Source organism: Sorex fumeus, unplaced genomic scaffold, assembly GCF_029834395.1.
Source record: "Sorex fumeus unplaced genomic scaffold, SorFum_2.1 ptg000028l, whole genome shotgun sequence".
Classification (NCBI taxonomy): domain Eukaryota; kingdom Metazoa; phylum Chordata; class Mammalia; order Eulipotyphla; family Soricidae; genus Sorex; species Sorex fumeus.
Genome location: NW_026606085.1, coordinates 3,029,203 through 3,054,538, shown reverse-complemented (window position 1 = coordinate 3,054,538; position 25,336 = coordinate 3,029,203). Strand labels below are relative to the sequence as shown.

At 42.6% G+C, this 25,336-nt stretch overlaps 1 protein-coding gene and 1 pseudogene across 2 annotated transcripts; one reads left to right on the top strand and one right to left on the bottom strand.

Annotated features, from left to right (window-relative positions):
- Positions 1-540: 540 nt before the first annotated feature.
- On the top strand, positions 541-24,371 carry ZFP3 (ZFP3 zinc finger protein). Of its 2 annotated transcripts, none has more exons than XM_056115005.1 (2): positions 541-753; positions 22,448-24,371. In XM_056115005.1, exon 2 carries the CDS (start codon positions 22,456-22,458, stop codon positions 23,965-23,967), a length of 1,512 nt encoding a protein of 503 aa, XP_055970980.1. In that variant the 5' UTR covers positions 541-753; positions 22,448-22,455; the 3' UTR covers positions 23,968-24,371. The 2 variants fall into 2 exon arrangements, with proteins under 2 accessions (XP_055970980.1, XP_055970979.1); XM_056115004.1 differs by lacking the exon at positions 541-753 and adding an exon at positions 14,941-14,960.
- LOC130024147 (probable global transcription activator SNF2L2) lies at positions 11,691-13,366 on the bottom strand (annotated as a pseudogene).
- Positions 24,372-25,336: the final 965 nt, after the last annotated feature.

The window sequence follows — 25,336 nt, the reverse complement described above, 5'->3', positions numbered from 1 at the left end:
TGTAAACCGCGTTGACCAAAATAAATATTTTAAAAGGGGCTGAGTCGATTTATCTTCTAATTTGTGGAAGTTTTCGCTCGTTCTTCATATTTCCGCCCAAACATGGATCCTTTTGAGCTCGATCCCTCTCTTTATTCCCGTACTTGACGTCTCTGCATGGGATCCAGTAGTCTGTATTTATCAGACTTAAGGAGCCCGAAGAGAAGAGTGTCAAGCTAGAGGATGGGGCAGGGGCGTTGACAGTCGCTCAACGCCAGCGGTGGCAAGAGGGCAAATTTAAATTCCCGTCTGTTCAACTCAGGTCAGTGCGCGGAGAGCGATACCACTGCGCAGAGCGGCTGGTCACAGGGCGGAAGTGCATCCCTGGAGCCTTTCTAGGAAACCCGGAGGACCCAGCTCGTTAGTGATCTTCGGACTGCAGTGGGCATCGCCCGGTGCACGGGGTCTCATCAGGGAGCTCTTTACCAGCGGCGGAGCTTTGACGCTAGGATCAGTACACAAATTGAAGCGACGAAAAGACAAAAGAAAAGAAAAACCAACAAAGCCGAAAGACGCAGGGCCCGGAGGGACGAGCGCGCTGACCACCTGTTGCCGCGGAGTGCGGCGCGCACTCATTGGTCGGACGCTGCCCGGGTACCGGAAGCGGCCGGTGCCTCTCGCCGGCGAAGCCCAGGCGGCAGCCGCGGGTTCCGTGCGAGCGGGCGGAGCGGCGCGGGAGCCCGAGCGGAGCGAGCGTGGGCGGCGGCGGCCCGGGTGAGCCTCGTTCCGTCCCGGCTGGTGGGAGGCGGGCGCCCGGGCTCCCGACTTCGCAGCTCCAGAGCCGAGCGGAAAACCCGCCGTGCAGGCCTGTCGCTGACCAGGTTCGCGGTGTGACCTTGGACTCTGTGGCCCCTCGGGGCCGCCGTTTCTCCCCTGCACGTTGAGGGTGAGGACCTGGACATTGCCGGGACCCGTTCGACTCTGGTTCTGCGCCTGTCCGCCGGGGCGGCAGGAGAAACAAGGTCCCCCTTTCTGCTGTCCCGACATGGGGCCGCAGGGAGCTGTGATTCTTCTCCTGCATTCCGTGCCTGCGTTGACCACAGTCCGTGTCCAAAAGCCCTCGTGGCAAGTCGCGCCCTGTGCCGGCAGGCAGCATACTGACTACTGAGGATTGGTTAAGGATTGAGCAGAATTAATAGAGCCTTCTTTGTGGGAACCAGAGAGAGATGGAGGGTAACCATGCCTTGAATAAAATGCCATTCAGATTGGAAGAAAGAACCTCTGATTACAAACGATAATTGACATAAAACTCCGTGAGATAGCATCTAAGTTCTTTTTAGATATAAATAAATGAATTAAATACCCATATCCAGTTACTTATTAAAGGAATCAGATTTTTTTTTTTAAGTGAGGATAAGACGTTTACACAAAATCATTTAACAAGTATCGACCAGGCATTTAAAATGTGCTGGGCACGGGAACTTCCAAAATAAATACAGCTGCCTAAAAGCAACGTGACCCTTAAAATATATTACATATCATAGAAAAAAATAAATAGAGCATCAGTCTTATTTAAGGTCTAAAGGAGAAAGTAGGGCTGGAGGGATAGTACAGTGGGTGTGGCACTTGGCTTGCAAGCAGCCGATGGAATTCAATCCCCAGCATCCCAAGCACTGCTAGAAGTGATTCTTGAGTGCAGAGCCTCAAATGACCCTTGAGCATCACCTGGTGTGGACCCCATAACAAACACAGAAAAGAAAGCAAATATCAAAAAAGGACTAAAAGAATCAGTGAGAAGAATTGTTGGGGACTGTATATGCACTTTTATATGTATATATACATATATGTATATATGTATGTGCTTTTTTATATGGAGAGCCTGGCAAGCTACCAAGAGTATCCCACCCACTCGGCAGAGCCTGGCAAGCTACCTGTGGTGTACTTGATATGCCAAAAATAGTAACAGTGATGGTCCTCATTCCCCTGACCCTGAAAGAGCCCCCTATATGCCATTGGGCTACACTAGCAAGTGAAAGGGATGAATGGAGACGTTACTGGCACCTGCTCGAGCAGATGGATGAACAATGGGGTGATAGTGATAGTGTAGTATATGCTTTCATTGAGTCTTGTCGATGTTAAGTATATGATGTGGGCAGTGGTATTCCAAGGAGTATAAATATCATTCTTTTTTTTTTTCTTTTTGGGTCACACCCGGCGATGCTCAGGGGTTACTCCTGGCTCATGCACTCAGGAATCACTCCTGGCAGTGCTCGGGGACCATATGGGGTGCTGGGAATCGAACCTGTATCGGCCATGTTGGCTGCGCGCAAGGCCAACGCCCTACCCGCTGTGCTATCGCTCCAGCCCCTCATACTTTTTTTGACTTTTTGGGTCACACTCCTGGCAGTGCTTGGAGGACCATATGAGATTCCCGGGACTGAACCTGGGTCGGCTATGTGCAAGGCAAACACCCTACCTGCTGTACTATCGCTCCAGCCCCAGTATCCTATTCTCATCAAGGACAGTGAAACTTTAAAGAATAGAAGGTTTTTCAGTGGTGGGCTAGGGCCACCATAGTTTCCAGCAGTCACTGAAGAGTGTGGGACAGGAGATGAGAAAGGAGACAGATCCTAGTCTGGAGGGCTATGGAACGTTTTCACTGGCTGGGATGTGGCTCTGCAGTGGAGTGCATGCTTTCCACATGTGAGGCCCTGGGTTTAATTCCCAATGATACTATACACATAAAATATTTTTAGTCTGTAGCCCTGGGAGCAGTGAATAGGAAGAGAGATGTATTATGTTGCTGCATGGTCCAAGGATAGCTTGGTAACTGTAGTAAGAGAAGTGAGATGATGGTTCAAATTACTAAGGGAGAGAATTCTTGCTCCTGATATCAGTGAAGGCTTTGGAGAGGGGGTGGGCCTTGTAATAAACTTACATATTCATAGATTCTAGCCTTTCAGAGGTTAAAATAATGTTTGTATCAGTTTCCCCTTCCTCCCCCCTGTAGCAATCCAATTCAAGCTGCCTTATTATGTGAATGTGTGAGCTCATAAGAGATATGTGTTAGTCAGGAGATAAGGTGATTTCAACATTGACTTAATCTGTTGACCCTTGACTCTATTTCCCTTGATTTTCTTAGCTGTATCTGCCTTTATCCACAAGCAGTTAATTCTCATTAATAGTAACTTCAGTAGCTATAGGTAACAGTGTATGTGCGTGTGTGTGTGTGTGTGTATGTGTGTGTGTGTGTGTGTGTGTGTGTGTAAAATATTCCTGAGGTTTTTACACAATGGCAAAATCTATTCCCAGAAGATTCCACCAAATTTTCTTAAAATATCATTGAACCAGCTAGAGAGATAGTACAGAGATAAAATGCTTACCTTGTATGCTGCTAGCTGTACCAGCATCATATAGTTTCTTGAGCAGCATTGCATCCTTGAGTCCTTGATTGGACTGTTGACCTGAGAATCAGGCTCCTCATTCTTCTGGGCACTGCTTTGGAGGCCCCTCCTCCCCCAGGTTTTTTTTTCCTCCCTTTTTGGTGTTTGGGCCACACTCCTAGTGCTAAACCCTGTTCACCTTCATGGATTGAACCTAGATCTTCTGCATGTAAAGTATGTGCTCCAGCCCTTTGAGTCATCTCCCTGGCTCTGAACTGATTTTAAAGGGAATGGCATTTTTATATGTTTATTTATTTTAGACAACACCTGGCAGTTCTCAGTTCTCCTGGCTCTGTGCGTAGGGAATACTCCTGGCAGAGATCGGGAGACCTAATGGGTTGCTAGGGATTGAATTGGGGTTGGCCACATGCAAGGTAAGAGCCCTGCCCTCTGTGTAACTCTCAGGCCCTGGAGAATGGTTTACTTTAAATGTGTAACTCAATTAGGTTTTTTCCCTTGGAGCCTTTTTAGATGAGGTCAAATTTCCTGCAAAGAGAGCAAGACCACTGCAAATCTTTTGCTCAAATAACCTATAACTTTATTTATTTATTCATATTTATGTAGGAGTACTGCTGTTTATTCAGCCACTGATTAAGCTGATTTAAATTTTTTTTCTCTCCTTCCCCCCCTTTTTATTGATTCACCGTGAGGTACAGACAGTAACAGAGCTTTCATATTTGAACTTCGATCATACAATCATCAAACACCCATCCCTTCACCAGTGCACGTTTTCCACCACCAAAGTCTCCAGTATCCCCCCTCCCCCCACCCTCCCATTCCACACTGATCCCTGCCTGTGTGGTAGACAGTTTGCACCATACTCTGCTTTGGTTACCTTCGTTCGATATTTGAGCCCAATCCCACCACCACTCATACCTGCGAAAATGCAATGCTAGACAATGTGTTTTGTATTGCTTATTATGGATACAATATAAAGTTGTGCAGCCACAAGAGCTACTGATGCTCTAGGAATTCTAAAATTTTAATAATTAGGGTCTGGAGAAATTGCTGCAAGTTGCTCGTGTCCGAGATTGGTTTGTGTGTCTCTGGATTATGGCCGTGTGGGAGCTTAAGTAGATGGTGGCCGTGTGGGTGTTACTCAGTCCCATTGTGGTGGGGGAAGGAGAAGGGTCCACTCCTCCCCTGTTCCATGAGGCTTGGGCTACCCGTACCTGGATCTTTCCGCTCAGTTCTAGAAGATGGTGGCCGCTGGATGTCCTAGAGGGCAGGTGGAGGGACGGACTGCACCTGCCCCCAACTAGAGCGGCCTGGCGAAAAAGGCCTATCGCAAGGTCCAGAGCCATTTCTGCGGCAAGTTGCTTGGGTCTGAGATTTGTCTGTGTGTCCTGATTAAGCTGATTGAAACAGACATGAACTCCGCATTACTATAATTTAAAAAAATCTTTGTATCATCCTACACATTTGTAAATTGACATGCCCCAGATTTTTTATTATAAATTTTAGTAGTTGTGAAGGATATTGTTGGTGTATTTTAAATTTTATTTAAAAATAAAACTATTCTAAAAAAAAACAAAACCAAAATAAAACTATCCTAATTTCAAGGATTCCCTGGATTTTGTGTGTTCCTCATATTCTTTTTTCCCCTTACCACATTCTTAATCCTTTCTGTGATTATCATTTCATTCCTTTCTCTTCCTCTACTTCTTGTACTTTTTCTATCTCAGTCATCTCAACTGTCTCCTGGCTAATATGATCAAGTACTTAATACACTCAGTCTTCCACTACACTTGTTTTCACATCCCCAGCCTGCTCCGGGGCTGTCAGTGTTGCAACTGGAAAAAAATTAAGTTTTTTTCCTTTTTTTCCCCTTATTTTTTATTTTTAAAAAGTTGTTCACAGTAGTCATTACATTTAATATTCGAACACCAATCTCACCACCATGCAACTTCCCACCACCATAAGAAGAAAGTGCGCGAAGATTGTTGTGTTTCGTCCTGGAGCTAGTTGAGCCCTTGTATAAGGGATTACAAACATGCATGTAAACCCAAACAAAAGTGTGCTACTTTTGGCACATCGGTGGGCTAGAGTGTAAGAAAGAGGTCTCGGCCTCTTGCTCCAAGACGTTCTATGGAACTCTCTTCGGGAGCTTTATTTCAGGGTCCCTGGATCTTGGCCCTTGATGAGATTAGATGGCGCTGGGGGCAGTCTGTGGGTGTGACTGCCGGCTACTGGAAGACTAGGGAGCTGTGGGGAGGAAGCTCAGTCCTGCTCTGAGCTTCTGAGCAAGTTTGGGACTCTCAGGCATGGGTCTCGCGTACTGGGTTGGAAAAGTCAAGTTGAGAAGCTCTGATTCCTCTTCACTGATGCTTTCTTGTATGCTTGTCTCTTAAGGAAGTTGTGAGGGTTTAATAAGATAATGCCTACAAATATATAGAGGGGATGCACACTTTGTATATTATCTGTGGACAAAATAGATTGTTGAATTAAAATCAGTTTCTAGAGCCTTGACTTTATTTTGTATTCTTGTGTTCATTATCTGCTTCCCTTTTCACATTTCCTTTTTCACATATGCTTTTTTCCTCTTTTATAAAATAGTTATAAAATAGTTTTTTCCATGCCTTAATTGTATTGTGAAAGCATTATTCTGGAGTAGAAAAGCCTTGATACCACACACAAAGGGAGAAATTTTTGAAGAAATAAGTAATTACTGGAAACTTTTTATCTATCTATTTTTATTTTATTTTTATAATAATGGGGTTATATCTGGTGGTACAAGGATGGGGTGTAGGGCACGTGGTGTGAAATATTGAACTCTGAGCCTTGTACATGTGAAGTGTGTATTCTGCTGCTTTAACTATTTTCCTGGCACTCTTGGAGACTATTTATACATTGGTTTATTGGTTTGGGACTACACCTGGTGCTGCTTAGAGCTTACTCCTGGCTCAAGGATCATATGGGGTGCCAGGAATCAACCTGGATCAGCTGTGTGAAAGGCCAGTGCCTTATCTGCTGAAGTATCGCTGCAGCCCTCTGAAATTCTTGTTTTTTAAACGTTTTAATTATTTTTATTGATGAATTGTGATTTACAAAGTTCTTCATGATTGAGTTTTGTACATATAGTGTTCCAGCATCAGTCCCTTCACCAGTGTCCACTGTCCTCTTAAAGTGTCCCCAGTTTCCCTCCTACGTCGAATCTTGCCTCATGGCATGCACTTTTTTCCCCTTTTAGGCACTGTTTCATAATACTGTTACTCGTATAGTTTCATGCATGACATTTACCGTCTTCCCCCTCCTTCTCCAGAGGGTCCACATCCCTCCTCCATTGTCGTAGCTTCCCTCCCCCGACACAATGATTTTTGCCAGATGAGTTTAAAGGAATAGATGATAAATGCTATCACAGGGATTATTGTTTTAAGCAATTTGGGCAAACTCAGGTCTTATCACAGTATCTGCAGTCAGTGTGAAAGTGTAATGGAAATAAATGTACTTTTTAATTAGGAAAGGGCATCTGCTGGTTTATATCTGCCTTTCTGCTCTTGGAAGTTTAGGGCAGGTAAAGGACAGTCCAGATGGAAAGTAGAAAAAAAAAGAAATCGGCAAGAACTGACAGTGTATCTGTTTTTTTGGGGGGTTCGCACCCAGCATTGCTCAGGGGTTACTCCTGGCTCTGCACTCCGGAATCAACCTTGGCGGTGCTGGAGGACCATATGGGATGTCGAGGAATTGAACCCAGGCCGGCCGTGTGCAAGGCAAACGCCCGACCTGCTGTGCTGTGCTTCAGCCCCTGACAGTGTATCTATTATTCTGCGGCTTCATATGTCTGTTAATCTACATGGTAGATCAGACCTTGGTGGAGATGTATACACCAGCTTAAGAGGGCGATAGTCAAAGACATTAGGATTGTTTAATACAATGGTTTTCGAAAAGGGTGTCACTATCACCTGGCTACTCATTAAAAATACAGATCTCTGGACCCGAGCAATAGTTCAGCAGGTAGGGTGCTTGCCTTGTATACTGCTGGCTTTGCTTTGATCCCCAGCACCCACATAGTGCCCTGAACCCTGCCAGGAGTGATCCTTCAGTGCAGAGCCAGGAGTAAATCTTTAGTACCTCCGGGTGTGCTCTTTCCTCCTCCTGCCTCCCCCCCCTCAAAAAATCAGATCCCAAGGGCTGGAGAGATAGTAAAAGGGTTAAGAAGGTTAAGTCTTTCTTTTTTTTTTTCAGTTAATTCTTTTTATTTATGTTTTAGTTGAATCACCATAAGATACAGTTACAAAATTTCATAATTAAGTTTCAGTCATATGGGGCTGGAACGATAGTACAGCTGGTAGTGAGTGTTTTCCTTGCATGAGGCCGACTTGGGTTCAATCACTGCCATCCTTTATGGTCCCCCAAGCACCTCCAGGAGTAATTCATGAGTGCAGAGCCAGCAGTAACCTTATGAGCTCAGAGCCAGGAGTAACCCCTTAGTATTGCTGAGTGCAACCCCAAAGCAGTAAAATAAAATCAAATAAATAAAAATTTCAGTCCTACGACGATCGAGCACCTATCCTTCCACGAGGGCACATTTTCTATCACAGTGTTCCCAGTATCCCTTCCGCCACCCCCAGCCCAACTCGCCCCCTGCCTCTGGGGCAGGTACATCCCTTCTTACTTTCTCTCTACTTGCAGGCATTATGGTTTGCAATACAGATACTAAGAGGCCATCATGTTTGGTCCTTAGTCTACTTTCAGCATGTATCTCCCATCCCGAGAGATTCCTCCAACCATCATTGTCCCTTCTCCATCCCAACTGCTTTTCCCCCAGCACGTGAGGCTGCCTTCCAAACCATGCAGCGATCCTCCTGGCCCTTATCTCTACTGTCCTTAGGTGTTAGTCTCATATTATGTTACTTTATATTCCACAAATGAATGCAGTCCTTCTATGTCTGTCTCTCTCTTTTTGACTAATTTTTTTCCATTTTTTTAATTAGTGAAACACCATAAGGTACAGTTGTAGATTTACAATTTTTTGTGCTTGGGTTTCTATTATACAATGACCAAATACCCATCCCTCCACCAGTGCCCATTTTCCACCACCATGGATAATATCCCCCCCACCCCCATCTCCCCCATCCCACCCTGCCTCTGTGGCAGGGAAATCCCTTGTGTTCTCTCTCTTCTTTTGGGTGTTGTGGTCTGCAAAAGAGGCATTGAGTGGCAAACACGTTCGACATGCATCTCCCCTCCTGGGAGGATCCTCCAAACACCCTTTATTTGGTGCTCCACAAAGGTTAAGTCTCTTAACTTGTGACTACTGCCACAACTCTGGGTTGTATCCTTATATCACGTATAACCTCCCGGGTCCCTGAGCACTATTGAGCCCCATTCTTCTTCCCTCCCCCGCATAAAACAACCTAGATCAAAGGACAAACAGATCACTCAATGGGCTGAATACATACTATGCATAATGGAGGCTGAGTTTCAATCTCTGGCACCACATGGTTCCCCAAGCACAGTGGGATTGACTTCCCCAAGCACCACTGGTGATCCTAAAACAAAATAGAAAAACACCCCAAACTAGATCACTTGCTCTATCCTGCGAGATTCTGATTCTACTTATTCTGGGAGGCTGATATGGGACCTGGAATTGAGTATTTTATTTAAATAAATTAACCAGCTCTAGGCCAGAATTATTTTTATTTTTTTATTTTAAATTTTTATGTTTTTAAATTTTATTTATTTATTTTGCTTTTTGGGTCATACTGAGCGATGCACAGGGATTACTCCTGGCTCTGCACTCAGGAATTACCCCTGGCGGTGCTCGGGGGACCATATGGGATGCTGGGAATCAAACCCGGGTTAGTCGCGTGCAAGGCAAACACCCTACCCACTATGCTATTGCTCCAGCCCCTATTTTAAATTTTTAACTAAAATTTTATTTGCTTTCAGTTTATGACTTGCTACCATAAACATTGTGCAAAGAAAGCAAAATTAAGTAGGGAGGAGAAGACAGCACACATTGTAACATAGGAGATCAGGTAGACAACAAAAGCTATTTAATACACTATATAGATTGCAATGGGGCTGGAGCGATAGCACAGTGGTAGGGCGTTTGCTTTGTGTGCAGCAGGTGTGGCTGAGTCGGGTTGGATTCCTCCACCCTTCTCGGAGAGCCCGGCAAGCTACCGAGAGTATCTCGCCTGCAGGGCAAAGCCTGGCAGGCCACGTATTCAATATGCCAAACACAGTAACAGCAGGTCTCAGGATGGAGATGTTACTGGGCCCGCTGGAGCAAATCAATGAACAACGGGAGGACCGTGCTATCATGCTACCATAGATTGCAATATTCAGTAGCATTTTTAACAAGTGTTTTTAAAATCAAGAACAAGGGGCCAGAGCGATAGCACAGCGGGTAGGGCGGTTGCCTTGCACGCGGCTGACCTGGGTTCGATCTCTGGCATCCTATATGGTCCCCCAAGCACCGCCAGGAGTGATTCCTGAGTGCAGAACCAGGAATAACCCCTGAGCATCGCGGGGTGTGATCCCCCCACCAAATAAAATCAAGAGCAAAAAAGCTGAGCAGTATTTACAATAGACATAAGTCTTATACAGTTCAAAAAGTTTTTCAGGGGCTGGAGCGATAGCACAGCGGGTAGCGTGTTTGCCTTGCACGCGGCCAACCCGGGTTCGATTCCCAGCATCCCATATGGTCCCCTGAGCACCGCCAGGAGTAATTCTGAGTGCAGAGCCAGGAGTAACCTGTGTGCATTGCCGGGTGTGACCCCCCCCCCCCCCAAAAAAAAGTTTTTCAGATGGTAGTACTTAAAATGGAAAAATGTATATGCAATTGAAGTCTAACTGCTGTATATTTGTCACCTATTAAAATAATTTCTGTGTACCACAGTATTGAAAAACCAATACTGATCAAATAGAAACTTGAAAATTGCCTAATGAAAAATAACCAGTGACTTTTAATGGCTTCTTCTGGTTATCAGTGCTACAAAAAAGAAAACTCAAAATCTTTTCATTTGAACAAATGATAGAACCAGGCACAATCAAATTATTACCAAATAAGATCAACCCATAGAAATATACTACCTGTTTTCCATCAAAAGCTTTTTTATTTCTTATTTTCATCTTTGAGACAAATTTGTAATAAATAAATGTTACAAATATTTGTGTGTATGCATTTTACTCCATGTTATATGTTTGTCTAGCATTATTCTAAAGCTAGTTGGTACGTGATGATAAAAGAAGCAACCCAGTGTCCCTATCTATGATAAAAGAACCTACTGAATGAAAATGAGGGAGGGCAGGAAGGAATTCAGTTCTCTTAAGGAAAATAGGTCTATATTAATCACTGATCATCAGTTCCATATATTTCTTTTGAATTAATTAAGTTTCATAATAATTTATTACATTCAATATTTCAACACCAATCCCCCAACCATTACAACTTCCCACCACCATTATTTCGAATTTTCCCACCACTACCCAAGCCCACCCCAGAGGTAGATGCTAAATAATTTACTTTGTATTGCTTGTTATGAATAATGATTGAAAATGATCCAAAAATGTTTCCTTAGAGGAAAGTGTGTGAAAATTGTTGTATCTCACCAGGGGCCATTAAGCCCTGGTATAAGAGATCACTAACATGTTGTTACAGGTTGAGCCTTGAGTGTGTGTGTGTGCGCGCGCGTGTGTGTTTGTGTGTGTGTATATAGATCAAGATCCATTGATATCTATCTTACACTCCATCAAATGTGGTATGTTACCTTGGTATATCAGTGGTGGCCGCAAAAGCAGCCATGTGCTCCTGGAATTCTAAAATTTTAAGCAGGATGCTAGAGCTGGAGTTAGATTTTTAACTAGAATTTTGTGGTTTGGAGGCATCTCTGCAGGGCGTTGCTCTCTTCTGAGGCTTATTTGTGAGTCTTTGGATCATGGCCGATAATGAGCTTATATGGCACCCAGAGACAGTTTGTGTGTTTGACATCCAGGGACCTGGAAGCACAGGGAGATGGGGGAGGGCACTCATTCCTGACTGTGTGAGCCTGGAGATTTCAGTCACAGAACCTGTATATCTGGGTTTTTCAGCTGATACATTCTCAAGTGTAGGGGGCTCGTCCCGAGCCTGTGAAGATTGGCCATGAGCATGGTGGCCATTGGGTTCTGGAAGTTTGCGACCACCAGGGATCTGTTGGGGCAGGTGGGGGGACCCCCCTCTCCCACTTGCCCCAGTGTACACACTTGAGATATACATATGAAGTCAGCGTGGTGCTGGGTGAGGAGACATCTCTGCAGCATGTTGTTCTCTTCCTAGATTTATTTATGAGTGTCACTTCCACATAATTCTGTTTGTTCATTTTCATTCTGCTCTGCATCATTGCCAAAATTGCTAACTATACGTTTTGCTTTTTCTCAATTTGGCCTTTACGAGTCCTTTTTCTTTGTTCCTGCCTGTCTTCTCTGTCTTAATGAGCTTGATTTTCACCTTAACAAATGTTGCCTCCAAATCTGACTCTTCATTTTCCTGTTCCTCCTCTTCATTGTTTTTATCCTCATGTCTTTGGCAATTTTCTGCTGTGCACTCTTTTTTTTAAATAACTTTATTAAGTCATTAGTTATATTCAATATTCCAATACCAGTATTGCGGCTTCCACCACCATTATTTCCAATTTTCCCAAATACCCTTGAGCCTGTCCCCATAGCAGGCCCTCAATAATTTATTTTATATTGCTAAAAGGATGATCAAAAATGTTTTCTTTTTTCCCTTTTTAAAAATTTTATTTATTTTTATTTAATTTTATTGACAAAAATATTTTCTTAGAAGAAAGTCAGTGAAGATTGTTGTATCTCACTATGGAGCCCTTAGGCACTTGTATAAGAGACTCATAATACATTACGAGTTAAGCCTTCTGTGTTTACATTATGTTAATCAAGATTGGTTGCCTTCTACATTACATTGCATTGCCTCCTATCCAATCTGGTATGCTACTCCTGGTTTTTCAGTGTTGTAGAGTTTGAGTTGTTGCATGGCTGAAATCATGCAGCACACTCCAGGATATTCAAAATTTCTAACAGGGTGATACAGTTTAACTGACTGATGGTTTTGAGGCATGTGCATGACTGCTGGGCTTCTGGAGGTACAAGGGGGAAGGGAGAAGGTAGCCCATTCCTGACCCCGTGAGAGCTGGAGATTTCAGTCACAAAAACCGCATATCTGTGTTGTTTCAACAAATTAATTTCTGGATGAGGCTTGTCCAAGCAGGTCTGTCCAGGAGTATGTTGGCAGTTGTGGAGTGTGTAGGTTTTTGGCTGCTAGGGCTCTGTTTGTGCGGGCGCAAGGGCTCACCCTCACCCCCTCCGGGTTGCCCCAGGAGGAACCTTGTTCAGGATCTGGAAGTATTCTACCACTTGTAGATCTCTTTCGAGATTTATTTCTGAGTTTCTGGATCATGGCCTGTGAAAGAGCTTACATGACGCCAAAGATGCCCTGCTCACTCTTACATTAAGTTCTGTGCCCATCTCCAAATAGAAGACTCACCAGAATCTTGCATTTATTTTCACATTTTGAAAGAAAATCTAAATCAGTAATTCCTGATAATTCCACAAGAACTAAATGCTTCTCCTCTTCATCCTCATCCTCCTCATCCTCGGTGCCATGGTCTGGTTCTACTCCCCTCCTGCTGCGCACTCTTAAACATTCATATTGTCGCATAGGACAATGCAGTCTTCATCGATCTGGGATCCCTCCAAATTAAACGTCTGGGCTTTGTGACAAAAGAGTATGAGGTCTTTCCAAGTAAGCCAAGCTCTGGTAATTGTGATTACGGATTCTTTTCTTTATTTTTTTTGAAATCCACTGACTTCCTGATTAATTCATAGTATTCTGGTAATTCTTTTCTTGAAGATAACTGAATGAAGACATCACTGAGCTGATGCTGCCAACAGTTTTCTTCTATTTCCAACTGAGAATTTCTTCTCCTTGTTACATTCATCTCTGTAGTTTATCACAGTATTGATGATGTCATCTGCTTTTTCAGTTTAGGGGAGATTTGGTGATATTTGGGGAAACTGAGATATCCAGTTTCTCAGCTGGGGGATGGATTTTTTTTTCTTTTTGGGTCATATCCAGTGATGCTCAGGGGTTACTCCTGGCTCTGCACTCAGGAATTTCTCCTGGCCTTGCTTGGGGGATGGGATGCTGGTATATGGGATGCCGGGGACAGAACCCAGGTCGGCCTCGTGCAAGGGAAACGCCCTACCTGCTGTACTGTCGTTCCAGCCCTGGGAGGACAGCTTCTTCTCAACTTTTTCCACTGGTTCTTTTGTGGTATCTTTTCCCCTAATTTTATTTTTTAATTTTATAGATGACCATGCCATCTAAAAAATTTAAAACGTTTATTACAGTTCGCTGGGCTGGAGCGATAGCACAGAGGTAGGGCATTTGCCTTGCGCGTGGCTGGCCTGGCCGAGCCGGGTTCGATTCCTCTGCCCCTCTGGGAGAGCCCAGCAAGCTACCGAGAGTATCTCGCCCACATGGCAAAGCCGGGCAAGCTACCTGTGACGTATTTGATATGCCAAGCACAGTAACAAGTGTCACAATGGAGACATTACTGGGCCCGCTCAAGCAAATTGATGAACAATGGGAGGACAGGGACAGTGACAGATTATAGTTTGCTAAATCAAAGCACATTTAACTTTTATTAAATATATATTAAAGTTTATTTAACTTTTTATCCTATAAAGATCCATCCGTGTACCTGCTAATATCCCTTGAGATTAATATATCTGCCTTTGCTTAAAATTTCTTATTCTCGTTTCTGGCTCTTCATATTCTTATATAAATGGTCTTCACAATCTATACCCATACATGCCGCCCAGATAAAACTGTGTATTTAGTAGCAAAAGGAAAACAAAACATGTTAAGACCATTATTTAAGAATCATATATCTGGGAGTGGAGTGATAGTACAGCAGGTAAGGAGCTTGCTTTGCACACAGCTGACATGAGTTTTATCTCAGCACTCCACATGGTCCCCCTGAGCCCTATCAGGAGTGACCCCTGAACACTGCCAGGTGTGGCCCAGAAAAAAAAATCATCTAAGTGAAGTCAGTTAGAAGGAAAGGAATAGACACAGAATGATATCTCATGTGTGGCATTTAAAGATACACAGTAAGGTAGCATCAAAGGGCCAAAGGGAACACAATAGGAGAATTGATCCAAACAACTGAGTTGGGGGAGGGGGCTGGTTGAAAGGGAGAGACAACGAGGTCCTAGGGGTAGGGTGAATACACTAGTAATAGGTGTTGTATTGGGATTCTGCACATGGGAAACCATCATGCCATTAGCAGTATTGTAAATCACAGACCCTTAATCAATACAAAAATTTTAAAAATCATCTAGGGTCCAAGGTATAGTACAGGAGGTAAAGTATTTGCTTTGTGTGCAACCTATCGCCGTTTGATCCTCAGCACTGCACATTGTCCCCCAAGCACTGCCAGAACCTGAGTATCATCCTCTGGGTGTGACTCCAGGCCCCACCCAATGCACCAGAAAAGAATCATTCATCTATCACATTCCTTCCCATGTGTAAGTATCTGTGTTTGACCTCTACCACCACCACCAAGTAAAAATTTTAAATGATACATAATGATACATAATTTTTTATGCTTGTTAGATCTACCAAGTGATTTTTTAAATAAAATTTGAGGAGCGATAGCACAGCGGGTAAGGCGTTTGCCTTGCACGCAGCCAACATGGCCGACCCGAGTTCGATTCCTCCGCCCCTCTCGGAGAGCCCGGCAAGCTACCGAGAGCATCTCGCCCGCACGGCAGAGCCTGGCAAGCTCCCCGTGACGTACTCGATATGCCAGACACAGTAACAACAAAGTCTCACGATGGAGACATTACTGGGCCCGCTTGAGCAAATCGATGATCAACGGGAGGACAGGGACAGGGACATGATTTGTAATACTATTCATGATAGGATTTTAAACATAACAACATTCCAACACCACATCCTCTACCAGTGACCGCTTCCTTCCAGCATTGTCCCAGGTCCCATTCTGTCCACTCTCCACCCCGACCCTTACTCCCTGCTCTTGGAAAACTCAGTTCTATGGAGAAGTTCTCAGGTTCTGTTGACTTTGGCCATAGTAATTCCCTTAATGTTTTCCCTTTATATCCCATGTATGAGATAGATCATTCCGTATCTTTCCTTTCTCTTCTGACTACTCTCAATATGAGACCCTTTGGTTTTATCCATGTAGCAGAAAATTGCATGATTCCTTCTTTTGTTATAGTTAAGTAATATTCCATTGTGTACATATACTACAGTTTCTTTTCTAAGTAATTTTCAGGGCTTTATGTAGCTTTCTATGTGGAATTTCATTTAGGCAGCACACTTCTTTTGGTTTCATTTATTAGACAATAATTATGAATTCACAAAATAAAATGTGGGGCCTGCTGCTGCGACATGTGTGCATCAGTGGCCCAGAACTGCCTCCCCACCTCCCCAGGCCTCCCCAACAGAGACAGAGAGACAGTGAGATGGGGGACCACAGTCTGATGGTGAAAATGGCCCATTTAATGCAGAGCTTCTAGCATACTTATAGAACATCTGAAGGGGTGTTGAGGTAAGGACATAGATGTGACTGATCATTTACATAAATAAATATTTGGTGGAGGAAATTCTCTTGGGGAGATTAACTCAAGGAGACACTCTGTTTCCTAGGGACATCTACATTGCTTTTATCTTTTCCTATAGTTTTATAAGTTATCAGTACTTACAGTTGTTTGTATAAACACAGTAAGAGACAAAGATCCCAATACCTAGTTCTCTGGGCTTTGAGAGCAAACAAGGCTTTTAACACTTAATTCTCTGGGCTCTGAGAGCAAGCAAGGCTTTTATTCCAGACCAAGCCCTTAGGCCAGCTAAGTTTGTTCTTCCCCATGGGGGTCCTGTCTCTTAAATTGTAACAGCTTACGTCAAGATCATGCATTCATGCTTTCTAGAATGTCCCATTTTGATGTCAGGTAGCTTTGCCACTGGCCCCAGGTACATCCCAGTTCCATGGTGGGACCTCCCTTTTGGGATGTTAGAACTACAGCAACTGAAGCCTGAGTCAAGTACTTATGACCAAGTAATTATGCCCAGGAGTGGATATAGTTCATAGTCAACCAATGCCCAAATATTAGAAGCATAAGATTAATGGTCTTTCTGTGTTTAACCAAAGAACATTGCTCTATAGTAAAATATAAAAAAGCTACAGGGGAAATAGAAAAGCAGGTACAAATATATAGCACTTCAAATACAAAGAAGTACAAATACAAAGTTCAAAATTACCAGAAAGTTTTGACTTATAAGTAATCAAGACTGACTTGGGGAACTGTGACAATGAGAGATAAAATACAAAGGAAAGGTTGAAAATACACTTTATTATTATTTTTTTATTTTATTTATTTATTTATTGAATCACTGTGGGAAAGGTTACAAAGCTTTCAGGTTTAGGTCTCAGTCATGCAAATATCAAACACATTTCCCTTTACCAATACTTATTTTTTACCATGAAGAACCCCAATAAAACCCCACCCCCACCCCTCCCAGTCCCTGTGGGGCAGATGAATTCTAGTTAACACTCTATCTGCTTTGATTAGATTCATTGTTTCAATAAAAGATTCACCACTATTATTTAGAGTTTACCCCCCCCAAATCAGACATGCTGAAAAAGCATTGTGAAGTGATTTGCTTTCTACAGCTGGGTTCAAGAATTAAATATTGGTTTTGGATTTCTGCTATTTTACTTATTGACCCTGGAAGTATTTCTACTGAAAGTCAGATAGTTAAGAAATTGGTTTCTGTACTCTGGAATCGTGGCCGTGCTGGAGAGCCGCTAGTGGGGGGCAACTGGTGGCCTCGGTAGGGCGTGAAGGGCGGACCGAAACGCCCCCTTCCCATGAGGTTTTAGTCGCCCCCACTCCCCCGGCTCATACCTGCTGTCCACAAGGCTCCCATGCGGCCGCCATCTTTCTTTCCAGAGAGGAGAAGGCGACTGGGGCAACACCCTTTCCCCTCCGGACAGACATGATGGCCTGGATTAACGCATAGTCCGTTCACTTTTCTGCTCCAAGCTGCCGGGTTCTGCATTAAGTCCTTGTGCTTCTGGGGCCGTGGCTGTGCTGGAGAGCCGCTCGCTGAAGATAAACTTTAAATTAGGATGATAGCAAGAGCTTGTTAAGCTTCTTTAGGAGGAATAAAAGGGAAAATTCACTGATGAAGCCTAAAACACTTAGGGTTGATATCCAACATTAATAGATGGGCATTTGTTTAAGCATAAGTACCTTTTGAAGTATGATTTACTCTCTTAGAGTGTATTGATAAAAACAAACACCAGGTTGCAGAGTTCAAGACCCTGTTCTGAACAGTGGCGACCAATAGCGGTCTGAATGTTGTCTCCAAGACCTCATGAGGATCAAGACAGGTCTACCTTTTCCACAGGTAACGTCCTCTATCATCAGAAACAGCTCACTGTGGATTTAGAAAATTCAAGAGATGAGAAACAAGAATATAGACAATTAGGTTTGGAAATTCAAGTTTAAGGTATAAATAGTTTTTTTTTAAAAAATACATGTCAAAGGTCTCATTGTCACCATAGCAACTCTGGCCACATTCACCTTCTCTGAATGTCAGGAGCAGCCAGGCCCGCATGAACATAGCATGAGGCTGAATAGTACAATGTTTTTTATATGAAGACGAGGCCTAAAATACGACCATGATTAACATAGAACGTCCAGACCCCATGCCAGGCTGTTTTCACTGGGGCAACTTGGAGAGGGGTGGGTTGAGTTTTGTTCCCCCTCCCCCCCACCATTCTTCACCCCCAGCAGAGCCCTGGCAGCCGAAAATCTTCAGAACCCATCCGCTGCCATGCTCATGACCGCTCCCACAGGCTCGGACCAGCCTCACCCATGAGGGAACATGCAGAAAAACCCAGGTATGCGGGACCCCTGGCTGAAATCGCTACACTTACTCAGAGCTGGAATGGGCCTCTTCCTCCCATCTCCCAAGTTTTCCAGTGGTTTGGCAGTCACATCCCCAAATTGCCTCTGGCAACATGTAATCTCATCAATGGTCTTGATTCAGAAACTGAGAAATAAAGCTCCTGGAAGAGAGCAACATAGCCTCACCATGAGTAAATCTGCTGTATAATCGTATTCTAAATTTTGGAATTCCTGGGACATGTGACCCCTCATACTCTACATCACTGATGTACCAAGCTTTGGGGGTACAATTTGGGATTTGGGATTTGGGGTGGAAACAATTCAAAATGTGTTGGGAAGGTACAATGGTGGTGGGATTGGTGTTTGAATATTAAATGTTGATGTTGTTCACAAATTATTGTGAACAACTTTATAAAAATTAAAAAATTAAAAAAATTTGGTCATAATTTTGGGAAATCAACCAAGTGAAGGTGGGCTTTGAATTGTATGTGGGAAGGCCCTTACAAGTTAATCTTTAACTAATGACATTATTGCTCTGCCACTGGCAGATTTCATAGTAGAAGGATGGTCAGAGAGGTCATATTTGGTTGAGGAAGATTTTTGGATTTTAATTTGTTTTTTTTTTGGCCACTCCTGTCAATGCTCAGGGGTGGATTACTCCTGGCCCTAGACTCAGGAATTAATCCAAGCTGTGCTCGGGGAAACATATGAAATACTGTGTAATCAAGGCAATCACCTTACCCACTGTACTATCTATCTTACTGCCCCTCCTGGATTTTAATTTTAAACCAGATCTTGAAGTTGAGGATAGTACATACCTGACTTCCAGCTCCTGTATCTTGTTTTACTGTGAACAAGTGATCTTTTCTGTGGTGTGGTGTAGAGTCTGTGGCTACTACCTTTGTAAAGAGCTAAATGATGGAAAAGAAGTAACAATAAGAGAAATGAAGGTGAAAGAAAGGATCAGAGCAGGTTTGGGAGTAGACAGGGACTGAAAGACGGGCTTACGGAGTTGCTTCTTGGATGAATGTTAGAAATTTATTTAATACAGTATTTCTCAGAGTGACAGAGTGATAGTACAGGGGGGTTTTGCCTCACATTTGTCTGTCTCGGGTTCAACCCTGGCACTGCTTATGGTTCCCTGAGCCCTACCAGGAGTTGTCCCTTAATGCAGAGCCAATAGTACATCATAACACCCCTGAGTGTAGCCCCAAAGCAAAACAAAGCAAAACATAACAAATGACAGTATTTCTCAAATCAAATGATACCATGGATGAAGAAGATAGCTAAATTCTTTTTAAAAAAAATCAAAAAATGGAATCACCATGAGATACAGTTACAAAGCTTTCATGATTGAATTTCAGTTATGCAGTGATCAAACACCCATCCTTCCACCAGTGTGCATTTTCCACCACCAATATCTCCAGTATCCCTCCTGCCACCACCATCCCACCCGACCAACTGCCTCTGTAGCAGGCACTTCTTCCTCTCTCTCTACTTTTGGGCATTATGGTTTGCAATACAGATACTGAGAGGCCATCATATTTGGTCCTATGTCTACTTTCAGCATACATCTCCCATTCTGCGCTATCTGTCCAACCATTATTGATTTAGTGGTCCCTTCTCTATTCCAGCTGCCTTCTCCCTCAGCACATGAAGCAGGCTTCCAAACTGTGAAGCAGTCCTGGCCCATGTCTCCACTGTCCTCGGGTATTAGTCTTATTTTATATTCCACAAGTGAGTGCAGTCATTCTATGTCTGTCCTTCTCTTTCTGACTCCTTTCACTTAGCATGATACTATCCATGCCCATCCACTTATAAGCAAATTTCGTGCTTTTATCTTTCCTAACACCTGCATAGTATTTCATTGTGTAGATGTGTCATAGTTTCAGTTGTCTGTGTTGGGCGCTTGGGTTGTTTCCAGATTCTGGCTATTGTGAAAAGTGCTGCAATAAACATACAAGTGCAGATATTGTTTCTACTGTGCTTTTTTTGCACACCTGGGATATATCCCCAGAAGTGGTATTACTGGGTCACATGGAAGCTCAGTTTCTATTTGAGGAATGTCCATATTGTTTTCCAAAAAGGCTGGACTAGTCGGTAGTCCCACCAACAATGAATGAGAGTCCTTTTCTCCCCGAATCCATGTCAGCATTGTTCATTTTTGTTCCTTAGGAAGTGTGTCAGTCTCTGTGGTATAAGATGATATCTCGTTTTGATTTGCATCTCCCTGATGATTAAGATAGCTAAATTCCTTATACTGGATGCTTACTCTTATACTATTATATAGATACAACTTATCTGTATTTTTCAGAAATTACAGCAAAATGGAGAAATTTAGCCTCCAAGTACCTGTATATATTCCAGGGGGAAGTTAGAGAAGATACTGATATAGAATGTTCAAGGAAATTTCAGTTTTTTTAAACATACCTAGAACTGTTCAGGGCCTCTCCTGGCTTTGTGTTCAGGGATCACAAAAAATGGCCATATAGTTTATAAAAGTATTAAAATTGTGTAAAGGACTGATTATAAAATTAGTTTAAAAACCACCATCTTTCCTCAATATCTATTTAACAGCCAGTTAGAAAATAAAAGAAAAAGTTATTAAGGACATAATCATCAGGATAAGTCTGGAAATATTACAAAGTTAAACTATATTTAGAAAAATATGAGAGAATATATTTGAAAAGAGAGATTGAGATAGAACTTTTTCTAACATGTTAGAACTTTTTTTGAAGGTGTAGGTTTGGGTTCCCCCGCTGCTCAGGCTTACTCCTTTCCCTAATGCTCTGGAGTGAGCCCTGTGGTGCTTAGGAGATCATATATAGTGATGGGGATTTGATTCTGGTTTGACCATATGCAAGGCAAGTATCTTACCTTCCATACTATCTTTCTGGTCTATATAACTTTTAATAGTGGTATAATAATTTGAACAGTTGGGATTGGAGAAATAATATAGAACTGAATGGAGTATGAAAATTGGCTATGTATCTGTAGAAATTTGGACTTTGATATAAGTGCTATTTCAGAATAAGTGCGGGAAGAAAAGTGGGCATTGAAACAATTTACAGACATGAGAAAATTAAAGTAGAATTGTATTTTTTTGATAATTAAAGCTTTGATAATTATAGCTAAATAGCTCATGTTAAGCTTTTTTTTCACCATTTTTTTTGCCAGACCTGGCTGTGCTCAGGGCTTACTCCTAACTCTGTGCTTAGGGGTCACTCTTGGTGGTGTTCAGGAGACTATATGTTGTGACAGGACTCAACCATGGTTGGACACATGCAAGACAAGTACTTTAACACCAATTCTGTCTTTCTGGCCCCTCACTTATTAAACTTTTGATGGGTAGCCCTCACATATATTGTAATCTTTGGAATTGATGAACATCACAGGATTGGACTTCTCTTGCTACTCACTTTGTAGTTACTTCCTCTCTAATTTCAACAGTTATTGGAATTTTTTCAGCATTTCTTTACCATCTGTTTTCTGTTACTTTCCTTAAATCTTTTTCTCTGATATTTTCTCTTACTCTTTTCAGCCAACATCTGCTATTTAGCATGTCCATCATAATCTTAAATGTCATATCGTCAACAGTGTCTTATATTTCACTAGATGTCAAGGGTATTTTTTTGTTTTGTTTTTGGATCACACCCAGCTGTGCTCACTCCTGGCTTTGTGATCTGGAATCACTTTTGGTGGTGCTCAGGGGATCACATGCAGTGCAGGAGACCAAATCTGGGTTGATTGTGCAAATCAAGTGTCTTATGTGCTGTATTATTTTTCTGGTCCATTAAAGACTTTTTTGCGAAAGATTTTGTCTTTGGGCCACACCCAGCAATGCCCATGGATTACTCCTAGTTCTGCACTCAGGAATTACTTGTGGTGGTACTGGGTATTGAATCTGGATTGGCCACATGCAAAGCAAAAGCCCTACCCACTGTACTATCATTCTGGCTTCTTCAAGACTATTTTTGAGCACTGTCAGAACCATGTCAAAGTTTCATACTCCTCTAGCATTAGCTTTATTTAAATGTGATTTGGCATCTTTACATATGTATCCTTTTCCATTTCAGATTGTGAGATGGCGACTGAGAACAAGGGAGTAATTCCCAAGAAAGAAATTTCTGAAGAATTTGAGCCATGTGATACAACACTAGGAAAAAATCCAAAGATTGTTTACCAGTGTCATGATTTTGGAGCAACGTGTGAAAAAGACATGATGGAGGGACATTTGAGAGAGTCCACAGAAGAGATTATAGAACACATGTCTTCTCAGAAGAGAGACTTTGTATCAGGATTGATTGTCTTTAAGAAATCACCTTTAAGTGAAAAAGATGGGGAGAATAATGAAACTGAGAGAGCCTGCAGTCTCAGACAAGATCTGGTCACATTTGAGGGAGAGACCACAGTGAAGGCGATTAATATGTTTGCTACTTCTGGTCAAAATTTCATAGAGAATTCAGAACCTAACAAAACACAGAGATGTTCAATGGGAGAAAAGCCTCACACTTGTAAAGAATGTGGGAAAGCCTTCAATCAGAACTCACATCTTATCCAGCATATGCGAGTTCATAGTGGAGAGAAACCCTTTGAATGCAAGGAATGTGGCAAAACATTTGGAACTAACTCAAGCCTTCGACGGCATCTGAGAATTCATGCTGGGGAGAAACCCTTTGCTTGTAATGAGTGTGGAAAGGCTTTCATTCAAAGTTCACATCTTATTCACCATCATAGAATTCATACTGGGGAGAGACCTTATAAATGTGAAGAATGTGGTAAAGCTTTTAGTCAGAATTCAGCCCTTATTCTACACCAGAGAATACACACTGGAGAAAAACCATATGAATGTAATGAATGTGGGAAAACATTTAGGGTTAGCTCACAACTTATTCAGCATCAGAGAACTCACACTGAAGAAAGATATCATGAATGCAATGAGTGTGGCAAAGCCTTCAGGCATAGCTCAGGCCTTATCAGACACCAGAAAATCCACACTGGAGAAAAACCTTATCTGTGTAGTGATTGTGGGAAAGGTTTCGGTCAGAGTTCTGAGCTTATTCGGCATCAAAGAATACATACAGGGGACAAACCCTATGAATGTAATGAATGTGGGAAAACATTTGGCCAGAACTGTGAGATCATTAGGCATATTAGAATTCATACTGGTGAGAAACCATATGTATGTAAGGAGTGTGGGAAGGCCTTTAGAGGGAACTCAGAACTTCTTAGGCATGAGAGAATCCACACTGGAGAGAAACCTTACGAATGCTTTGAGTGTGGAAAGGGTTTTCGGCGGACCTCCCACCTTATTGTTCATCAAAGAATTCACACTGGAGAGAAGCCTCACCAGTGTAATGAATGCGCAAGAACATTTTGGGATAATTCTGAGCTGCTTCTCCACCAGAAAATTCATGTTGGAGAGAAACCTTATGAATGTAATGAATGTGAGAAAACATTCAGCCAGCATTCCCAACTTATCATACATCAAAGAATTCACACTGGAGAGAAACCTTATGAATGCCAAGAATGTCAGAAGACTTTTAGTCGGAGCTCTCACCTCCTCAGACATCAGAGTGTTCATTGTATAGAATAATCAGCCAAATAGGAAGATTTCTATGACAGAGATGGTCATACTTACCAATTGTTCATAATTTGTGCCTCAAGTTTTCAGATCAAATGAATGAACAGACCTCTGTTCTACTGATTTTCAAACAGTAAAAAGGGGTTAGGTACTGTTATGAACTATTCATTGAGATGCTTCAACATGCTGAGTTAAATCATAAAAGTTGTCTCAGTCCTTTCTTTTCCTGTCCCTTTTTCCTTTACCTATGTACCTTCTATTGTGGATCACATATTCAAGGTTTGTACTAGCTACCTGGCTTAAATTGGTGACAACCCAAACCCACAAATTTGGTTTATTCTGTACCACAATATGTATTTCCCCCAGGCTTATACCCTTGGCTTAAGAAAAAGGCTGTGCAAATAAACCATTGACTATATTTGTATATATCCTTCCCGATAACTCTGTTTCTTGAAATCAAACATTAGTTCTTTGACTTCTTTCCTTAGTGTTAATTACAATTGCAGTGTGCTCTCAGTGCTTTTATTTTTTTTTCGCTCAAGTTCAAATTGATTAATACTTTCACTATTTATATCTTATTTTGCCTTTTGGGTCTATGGTGCTTTGGGAGATATATAGTGTTAGAGATGAAATCTTAGGCTCCTGCATGAAAAGCAAATGCTATTTGAGCTCTCTCCCTAGTCCCCATGTTATCTTTTTCATCTTAAACCTGACTATCACCTGGCCCCTCAACTTTTGATTTCTGTGTTCCAATATTTTATTTCCTCATTTACTTCTTGCCTTGGGCTGGAGCGATAGCAAAGCAGTAGGGCATTTACCTTGCACGCAGCCAGCCCGGGCGAGCCAGTTTCGATTCCTCCGTCCCTCTTGGAGAGCCCGGCAAGCTACCGAGAGTATCTTGCCCACACAGCAAGGCCTGGCAAGCTACCTGTGGTGTGTTCAATATGCCAAACACAGTAACAAGTCTCACAATGGAGACGTTACTGGGCCCACTCGAGCAAATCGATGAACAACGGGAGGACAGTGACAGTGACTTCTTGCTAACCTTGTTACAGAACTCAGCAGGTTCATTTCCCCCAAGAGAAGTCAAACATTCATTAGAACTTGAACTTTACTGAAGATTAGAAGATTAGAAGTGGAGGATCCATATCCTATTAATTTTATTATCAGTTTCTTCTTGGACAGACTTCGATTTTTCTTCTCCCTTTCAATGTTTAGGCACCATGGCTCCTTTTTTTCTTGCTAAGAATCCCATCTCTGTTCTTTTGCTCTCAAGTTAATTAGCCCTTTAAAATTTGGGGATTTTGGGTCACATCCAGTAATACCGAGGGGCTGCTCTTGGCTCTGTGCTCAGCCATCCTTCCTGATGGCTTGGACTACG